The sequence below is a fragment of the Pristiophorus japonicus genome, chromosome 9 (assembly GCF_044704955.1).
Source record: "Pristiophorus japonicus isolate sPriJap1 chromosome 9, sPriJap1.hap1, whole genome shotgun sequence".
NCBI lineage: Eukaryota > Metazoa > Chordata > Chondrichthyes > Pristiophoridae > Pristiophorus > Pristiophorus japonicus.
Genome location: NC_091985.1, coordinates 141,628,541 through 141,638,520, shown reverse-complemented (window position 1 = coordinate 141,638,520; position 9,980 = coordinate 141,628,541). Strand labels below are relative to the sequence as shown.

At 42.7% G+C, this 9,980-nt stretch overlaps 1 protein-coding gene across 3 annotated transcripts; it reads right to left on the bottom strand.

Moving 5' to 3' along the window:
• Positions 1-860: 860 nt before the first annotated feature.
• LOC139272706 (homeobox protein Nkx-2.2a-like) lies at positions 861-2,127 on the bottom strand. Of its 3 annotated transcripts, none has more exons than XM_070888794.1 (2): positions 1,863-2,127; positions 861-1,441 (listed from the first exon to the last, which is right to left on the bottom strand). In XM_070888794.1, exons 1-2 carry the CDS (start codon positions 2,125-2,127, stop codon positions 861-863), a joined length of 846 nt encoding a protein of 281 aa, XP_070744895.1. The 3 variants fall into 3 exon arrangements, with proteins under 3 accessions (XP_070744895.1, XP_070744894.1, XP_070744896.1); XM_070888793.1 differs by having other exon boundaries at positions 861-1,498; positions 1,869-2,127; XM_070888795.1 differs by having other exon boundaries at positions 1,869-2,127.
• Between the last annotated feature and the right edge of the window lie 7,853 nt (positions 2,128-9,980).

Here is a 9,980-nt window from a genome sequence, read left to right as displayed (position 1 = left end):
GAGGTGGCGTTAATGATCATCATTATTAATAATAACAGGATCAGCTTCAACACCCCCACCCCACCCCACCCCCCCTCAAATCTTGGCAAATGTCAAAAACATTTCTTTCCCCACAACACTGGTTAACACGATCAAGGGAAACATACCATATTTGTTTTTGAGACACAACATTTTATTAAAATTCTTAATATAAAAAAACTCGGAAAATCTCTCATCAAGGCGCTTTTTTTCTGTCGTTACACCGTTATTCTCGGAAGCATCGACTCCTCCAGTGTTTGACATGGTCTACATTACATCGGGAAATTGCGTGCATTCGACAAACGCCCTACAGTCTAATTCTGGCAAACAGCAAGGGCTGAAAAATAACCCCCAGCCACCCACCCATCCGCACCCTCTTCCAAAAAAAAATAATCCCCACTAAACCACGCGCGTATTAATTACAAAGAGCTCATAAATATTTCAAGTTTCATATAAAAATGGGAAGGTGAAATAAAATTTTCTCCACGATTTTAAAAGTGTCATTTTTTTGTGCTCGCTTGCCTTTTATACACGAATATAAGTGACGAGAAAACATTCCTACAACACACAGACATACTTTACAAGTCACAAGAGCGTTGAATTCGCGGTTCTAAATACGCAGAGGACCGGTTTCATAGTCAATATATATTTTGTAAACAGATAGCGACAGAAAAGCTCAGCTGAATCACAGTTCCAAATGTATGTTGGTGCGTGTATATATGTATGTTATACCATATATATATATATATACACACACATGCACACACATACATATATATATATATATATATATAGATATATATTTATATTGCCCAGTTCTCAAGCAGTCCTTCTCCAACGATTCACCAAGTCCATTGCTGGCTCTGCACCAACGGGTGTGTGTGATACTGGGGGTTGCTGGCAGAGCTGAAATGGGAGTTATACTGCATGTGTTGCAGAGACTGTGTGGTGTAGGCTGGGAAGGCGATGCTAGTCTGGAAAGTGGCCGCGGCCAAGTCCTGGCTTTTGAGAGCGTTCGTCACCAGACTGGCGTGACACGGTTTGCCGTCCCTTACCAGCACGGGCACGGCCACCCTTCTGGGCGAGGGGAGCGGGTTCACGTCCATACCTTTCTCGGCCCTGGCCCTCTTCATCTTATACCTGTGGTTCTGGAACCAGATCTTGACCTGGGTGGGCGTCAGCCTGATGAGGCTGGCGAGGTGCTCCCTCTCGGGCGCCGACAGGTACCTCTGCTGCCTGAAGCGCCTCTCCAGTTCGTAAGTCTGGGCTTTGGAGAAGAGCACTCTCCTTTTCCTCTTCTTGCCCGACTCGCTGCCGTTGCTCGAGGTCTCGGTGGCGTTGTCCTGGGACTCGTCGGCCGAAGGCTCCGAGGATTTACTGGAGGAGTTCTGTTGTTGGGAGCCGCTGGTTGAAATCCCGTGTACTGCACAGGGAGGGGGGCGGGGGAGAAACAGAACACAAGCGGAAATCATTCGTAAAACTCGCATTTTTTAATGATCATTTTAACAGCCATGCGAGATTTCGATCACATTTCTCCAAACTGCAGGAAATTCGTGTTTGGAAAAAAAACCCTCTTGCTCTCCAAATCTTTCACGCAACAAATGCACAGTAGTTCTAAATTCCAACTTTTAGATTGATTGCAATCTCTATAACACAGTGATTGCAGTTCCACTTTTATAGAAAATCACACGGTCCTATACTCAGTCATAGCCTCCTATTAAAAGCACTACTATTTGCATTTATTTATTTCTCTATATTTAATTATTGTAAGTTATTTTTTCCTGTCTGAACTAAGCATGCGAAGTGAATTATCACACATTGTTCCATTGGAAGAATGTTCAAACACTTACACGAATACTGGATGCTCTCGGTTGTCGCCAGCCACCGGGTGTACGGGTTATCGGCGCTGTCGTAAAAGGGGTTCTTCAGAGGGAGCCTCTGCACAGTTTCCAGTGGACTTTGCCTCGCAAACCCCGAAGTTTTGGCCGTTTCCGAAGCCTCCCCGTCTTCCTCCGTCGCTTCCGCCGCCGAGCCGTCCTCATCGTTGGTGTCAGGGAGGTCCAAGATGTCCTTTACTGAAAAGCCCGTCTTTGTGTTGGTCAACGACATATTCTGGCCAAATTTATGCAGGAAAAGTTGCAGCACCAGTTTTTTGTTCCCCCCCCACCCTTCAATCGGCTGTTGAGAAAAAGAAACACACTCACACAGACACAAAAAAAGCGTAGAGGAGGCGGCTCAGCTCAGTGCTGGTGGCTCTCAGCTCCTGTTGAATTGCACCATTTAGTGTAAATATTTAGCATGTGACCTCCCACTCCCCACCGAAAAATATCATAATTCTGTAAGTCCAGCAAAATTATCAAAGCTTTGCTCGGATCAAATCTTAGTTCGTGCACACCGTGATGTCGAACGAATGAGCCATTGCTAATACTGATCAAGTCATATAAGGTTGGTCACAATACATGAACCTGCAGAGAGCATTTAAAAAAAAGTGGCAAAGGTTGAACACGTGTGGGCGGGTCCTGGGAGTCAAGTGGATGAAGACTATGTTTGCCGATGTGAAATTGTGGGGGGGTGGGGGTTGTTTGGGAGTGGGGGGTGAGGGGGGTGGGGGGGGGGAAGAGATATCTGAGTCTCCACCATTGGTGCTTCAGCCCATGATGAGTGGTGTAACGTGTCAATTAATTACAAAGATGGGGAGGGCTCTTTTTTTTAGACTCGATTTACATACAAAGGACCTCCAAGTAGCCTGATATTCCGCGTACTTGAAAATGCTATTTAACAAATTGCTCTGGAAAGCGTTTTGCATTTATCCCTCGCTTTTCCAGGCGGCAAAAAAAAAATTGCAAGCAACAATCCGGAAAATAGCGCTGTTTCTTGCGCCAGAGAACTCCAGCTCTCAGGGCTCCGGTTCCAGCAATTTGATTTAAATTGTAGGTATATTCTGTAAGTGCCGCAGCATTGTGATCGGAATAATTAGGGGGAGGTGGTGGGGGGCGAATTTCAGAATAGACACAGGTCACAGCTCGAATTCACCAGATAGAACTTTTCTGTTGGCAGTTCATCATTTTCCATCCGACTAATGCACGCCTTTAATGTCAAATATATTCACGCTGCAAAATCGTTTGTTTCTGTCAAAGTCTCGATTAGATTACCGTTGAACTTATTTAATGTCATATAATTGTCATTGGAAAAGATGGAGTCCTACTCTATCCCACCCCCCACCCCCCTCACTTCACATGAGAATGGTGTTTTAAAAAGTAACACGGTAAGGGGATTTCAGCACATCTTAATTTCTAACAACTGTCTCAGGCACTTTTTTTATTCAGATGGACAGGGGAGCTTGTGGATTTTTTTTTTGGAACTTCTCTCTCTTAGAAATCCGGATTCAATGGCTATGTAGAGCTGCGGTGATACAAGCAGAGCAATTTATTATTGGTGATCAGTTGATTTCTCTGTCTGTCTCTCTCTCTCTCCCTCTCTGCCGCCCATCTAGTATGTGATTTGGGTGACAATACCGCAGGTTTTACCAACTCCTCACCGCAGCTTGGGTGGTCGGACCCGGACAAACACAAATACAAACCGATTGCTAAGCTGCGGACAATGGGCGAAATGTAGACAAATGTCCGGCTCCTGTTGGAAGCCTTTGTCCGCGACCAGTTTTTGCATTTATTTCAGTCGCGACATAATAGATGATTGACGCCCTGGTACAATGTGTTCTAACTGTTTGGAATAAATCTGAGGTTGTTCCTAGTTGTCATGGCATTCAACTGCTTTCAATGGACTATCTCTTCATTCATTTCTGAACCCTTCCACAATATTAAGGCAACTCCTTCATGTTAACGCTCTCTCTCTCTCTCTTTCCCTTTCTAGTTCCCCTCTCTCATTCTCGCTTTCTCTCTCTCTCTTTCTGTGCTCGGAATCGATTCTGAACATTTTTGATCACTTTAAAACATTGGCAGCAACGTGGAGAGTTATGTACAAGTTAGAGGGCGGTGCTTTGCAGCAATTTTGATGGGATATTTGTAATGGCATATTATCCTTTGTCTGTGACAATAGGGGGCATTCCAGCGCCTCAGACCCTCTAAAATATTAAAATTTATGTCGATGTTAAGTGCCCAGAATAGTACAAAAAAGGTTCACGATTATTTACACGGCAGGCATGTACAGAAGATCAGGTTCATAGCCACCCATTAAAATAATCAGGTGCCGAGGGGCTGGAGTGGGTAAAGTTGGATGTACCAAGTTTCATGTGCAGTGTGTATTTCCATAGTAAGGATTGCAGTTACCAACATCATATGACACAACTGTCACATTATCGGCTCATTCTGTTTGCAGAGAAACTATTAGGAGTAACTTTTAACTGAAATTTCAAAACTGAAAGTCGATTCACAGCCTCCTGCTTCATTCGCCCAGCTCAGCTCTGGGAAGATATTGACAGTGAGATATTGACGGAGGGCAATATATACATTTTGGCTTGTAATGATGCCGGTTTTTTGTCATTCTGACAATTCAACTTATTGCTGGGTAAAACACGCCAATATATATCATAAGTTTGCCTTCATCTTTGATTAATTCAGCAGAAGGTTGCTGCTCTATCCAGTAAATATTTCTCCTCCGCGTTTATACCAGTGCTTCTTAAAGAACAAGACTCAACTGCAAATTGCTGAAGATTCGAATATTTCACCTCCTGATTTCTAATTGTTAGTCGACCCACACAAAAGGCAAATAAAGCTTGATTTGCAACATATTTTTTAATACCAAACCAGAGAGAATATTTTGCTATTTGAACGTTTAAGAAGCCGAATGTCCCCAACATGCAGAGGCTGTAGCAAGCAGCCCCATTACCATGTGCTTTCTGTTATCGCAAAGTCAAACACAGTCACAATTGTGTTTTAGTTGCTCGGTTGAATCCATAGAGAACCACACCAATTCTGTGGCTGAACCTGTTCCAGCGCCTAACTTAGACCACCTGATAAGTAAATATGTCCTCAAAGGGGGTGGGTGGGGGAAATGGTTCCTGAATGATTAACCATGGCTGAGTGCATCGCAAGATGACAAAAAGTCCATTCAAAAACACACGCAGTGAACACATTTGGCCTCTGATTAGGTTTGTTCTGTAACAGTGTGAAATGCTGATAATTCAACTACTTCTCACACTTCCCTAAACACCACGACCAATCGATCCGCTTCTGCTTCTCTTTGGTGTGATTGCTTGAATGTTGCGATTCCTTTCTATGAATACAGCCCACTTTCTCAGGGTCCAATGCCTAACCACTTCTCTCAACTTTCCATGGTAAACACTGAAAAGTTTAGTATTTAACGTTTTGCAAAAAATAAGAAAACAGTGGCTTTAACTGCTGCGTGTTCCAGGTGATTGATCTTACTTTTTGAATTGGCTTCTGCCTTTATTTTAATTAGTTTAAAAAAAATAAGTGGCTGGTGACGCGTTGCTTTTAATTTGTGCTATCGCCGCCCTGATCTGGTTTGCAACGTCAATTTTGCAATTTCACGGTGAGAGAAATAGTGTGCCTGTATAAAAGGTGAAAAATGGATGCTGGCGAACTCGGGAGAAAAAGCAAAGACGCAGTTAATAATGAATGAAGGATAAGATGGTATGTGCGGGGAAAAAAGAACACGGGCTGAGAAAAGAGAGATGGAGGAAAGAGCAGTGGAGAAATAGGAATCTTCACATTGTGTGTTGGACTTGAGCTGTGTCTTTCTTTCGAGGGCGGGTTCTGAAACAAGAAGAGATAAGTGACCTTTACACAAAATCTTAATCCCCTGCTGAAGAGACTGATAGGATCGAGGGCTTATTTGAACAATCTAACAAGAGTCTGAAAAGGAGAGGTAAATGTGCACAGGATAAGTGGTTGTACTTCAGCTCAAGTGCCCTCTAGTTGTGTTTACCTGTTTACTTTCACAGGTAGCTTCAAAACCCTACTCACCATCATTTGCCTTTTCACTGGAGCCAAACGGGGGCTTCGCTCCAGTCAGGGCGAGTGCGCGGTAACAAATAACTGTTGAAGTGGGCGAGCTGATGTGCGGAGAGAGGAAGCAAGCAACTGTTTTCTTCCAACCGGAGCCAAACAAAGGAATGCACCTTAACGCATTTGATTAGACTTTAGTACAGCAACAGCAATAATAATAGTCTTGAAGAGATGGTCCAGGTCATTGTGGCAAGTGGCTGTATTTTATCAACTAAATTTGGGGTGTTTGGCTTCGGCATAATAGGATCAACTTACACACGCATAATGGACTAAAGGTGGTTTTAAACAGTCTCAATTGCAATAACGTGGTAAAGGACAGTGATCACGGTGTTAACCACTGGAGGATGCGAATAACGCCGATTCATATTGACCTGACAGTTCCAATTGGCAATTACTGAAGGTAATTAACAGTGATATATGGATTCTTGTTAACGCACTGTCGTTTAAAGGTGACTGAGATTCAGTGACGGGAAAAGCAACCTCTTGTGACCCTAAATATTTCTCATCATCATTTCATATCACACATGAATGAAATGAATGAATATTAGAATGGCAAGAAATTAAGTTTCCGTGCACAAAATAAGGGACTAACAGGGTTATCAACCCAATGTTTTCACAGACATTGAGGACTACAACCGATTCCCCACCAAAACTGAAACGATAAGCCATATGATTAACTGATAGTTAAAACCCACCAGTTATCCGTTTCAATTTCATTTGTCTTCACTGGCGCTGTTAATAGCAGAAAGTTTGAAAACATAACACCGTTGCCATTAACAGAAATGTGTAAGAATATAAAATCTAATGGATTAAAAAAAAGTATTGTATAGATAACATTACCAGCCAGCTATACAAGAACATCGATTTCGTGAATGAATATTTTTGTGTTCAGTTTTCACAGAGAAAGTTGCTAGACTTGTGGAGACCTATTCGTTCAAAGAAAATAATATATAATTGACAAATAATATATATGGACTACAGCTTCGCTTTGGTCCTAAACTGCACAATGTGCACTGTAATAAACAGCAGCATGCCTCGCACACAGATCCTTAATTTAATTTATGTTTAAATGAGATAAACTCCTTAGATTTAAAAAAAAATTCTATAACTAGAATCGCCTTTGCTGACGAAATGCCAGTTTACACTTCTAAGTATTAGTCTGTGCGCATCGTGTTGAAATGCATTGAAATATAAAGTACTTATATCGCACGCTAACCTGCGTTTTGATATAGGTAAGTAAAATGAAGGAGTGTTACGAAAGAACAATGACAGCAAAGGTAATAACCATCCATCCTAATATGTTAAAGGGCGATAATCAGTATTTGTGTTTTATTGTTCTATGCTTCAGAAACAGTTAATTGCTTGTTCTGCAGAATAGGATTGGAAACCCGTTATCAAAGGCTCCCAATGTGACAATGCAATGAAATATGTCCTAAGGTGGTATTTGTGCTGCTGAAATTGGGATTTGCATGTGATTCCTGATGGCTTTTTGCACGTTGGAACCCACGACTCCTCAATAATAAGTAGCAGGGTTAATTATCCCTGAGGATAAACGGCTAGAAAAATAAATCACTGCACGTTATGAATAAAAACAGGTACAATCAAGCGTTCCGTTATTCAAGAGGAACGCGCTGTTATCTCTTACTGAGTTTTTTGTGGGAAGTTGATTTCGATATCACCTACAGCACTCACAAAGCACCATTTCGTAATCCGATTGAAGCAACGCCTCCGGTCTTATTTTAGCGCCTCATTTGCTAATGTTTCATTTGAAAATTAAAACCTTTTTTCCCTCAGAGGCAAAAGCTTTTGGCTTTATTCTTTCACTTTCTCTAATGATTAAACATGTCACATCAGGATTTGCCTCTCCCCCACGGGGAAGATTTCCCGCTTGTTTTTGTTAAATCAAAGCAGTAACGTTTTACCTTAAAACGATTAATTTGCAATCTTTTTTTTATTCTTAAGAAGAAAACCGATAAATTAAATCCATGCTTGACGACATTTAATTAATGCTTTAAAAAGAAATCTTGTTGCCGATTTCCAAAACCGATCCTTAGGGACCAGCACCAGTGGTTGATTGGAAAGCGCAAGCCAGTGCTGTAAAGTTGTCAAAATAAAACGCGCGGTGGAATATTTACAACACATATCTGCTTAAATAGCTGTGCAGCACAACACAAGGTCAGCACACCCACTTCCATGAAACAATACACAGCTATTCTTAGAAGCAAAATGCGAAGCAACTTAGAGAAAAATACGTGTTTTCTGAAGGTAATATCGCAGTATTTGAATACTGGGAGATATGCGAAGTCTCAGGCAAGTGAAGCGTCACATTTATGGGGTCTCCTTAGTCATGAGTTCGCCTTCCAAAAAAACCCACTGGCCTTTAGCCTACTTCTTCTGAGGGAATGTTCTGAATTATGACCCCCATTTCCTTACATTCGTATACACGATTCAGACTGAACAAAAACACATTGCAAACTTTACAGTTGGAACACAGATATCCAATGTTACGTGAATCCGATCAGGAATCAGCGATCGCAGCCCGTTCAACCAGGCGCCCACCGGAGGCAAGAGTTGTACTCACTCCTGATGCACTGGCGAACTCTACTGACATAAACGAGAACTGTCACCACAACGGGCTAGAATCATCTTTAATAAATCGGGTTTTACTGAAAGACGAGAGGGAGACAGTGATCTCAGTAACCGGGCTGATCGTGACTTCCTGTATAGGTTTGCTTTAAACGGCGTACGCCAGATCATGGTTCACGATCAAAGAACCCTGTGTCCGATCAGATAGGAAATGATATCCTCGGTGAGTTTAATCGTGCGGGTGAAGAAGTGCATTTCGCCAGGTGTATAAAAATAAATGTATTTATAAATATTCTCAGATTTCAACCAGTATTTTAATAAGACTCCTGGCTTCAATTGTATAATTTCTTTAGCTAGTGTTTAAAATGTGACTACCAGCACCTTCAAAACAGAATCCGAATCTGAATATTACATGAAAGCAGGACACCTCTAAGTATGTAGATACTGTGCATTCTTCAGTCTGTGGGTGCTAAAGGATGAGTGTGTGTGTGTGTCGTGTGTAGACAGGGCCATTTACTAAACTGGAGCGATCATTTGAGCTCTTTCGCTCACACATGGGCGCAACTCCAGAGTCCGAACATCTTCCACTGTTAACCCCGCTGCGGAATTGCATCTTAAATGTAGCTATTTTCACACACCCGACTCCTGGCCTCGCACCTTACAGAGGTGACAGCTGTGTGCTAAGTATTTAATGGCTGCTCCGGATGGCTCAGATCAGTCAGCTGCTTCTTCACCTATGCAAGCAGGGGAGCTCGAACTTCTGCGCGTAGTCAATTCGGTACAGAGGGTACTGAGGCCTGGGCTTGACGGAGGAGCGGGGAGGGAGGCGGCGGAACTGGGAGGTGGGGGAGATAGACTCTGAAAGGGTTAAAACCGCAGCAGCTGGAAGGGCTGCAGTTGAGAATGTGCTATTGCTCCCACAGTAGGGTGACGTGGTCGAGTGCTTTACCTTTGCTCGACCTGGTGAAACATTAACCACTATTACGTGTAGCTAGGATATCCATGCTATAAACCTGCACAGTGCAAGCTAACCGTTAAAAGTGCGATTGACAACCCCAATGTTTGATTATGATCGAGGTAGACTTTAACAGTTGACATACAAGTGCATCCCCCCCTCCCCCCATTCTAAACGCATCAAAGGCGAGCAGAACGCGAAATGATGTTGGGAGGACCCCCCCTTAAAACTGCCGAATTAAAGGGGAATCGCCAAATGTGCATATCCCGGTTGCAAATACAGGAGCCTCTAGGACCTTCATTTGAACCACAATTTGAATCCGTGCCACGTTCATTTTCATTCTTTAAAGCTCGTCTGTCAACATTTATAGTTACTGATTCAAACCAGAGCAAACGACAGCAGCTCCAACTCGCCGAGTGCCGCGAATCCGAGGA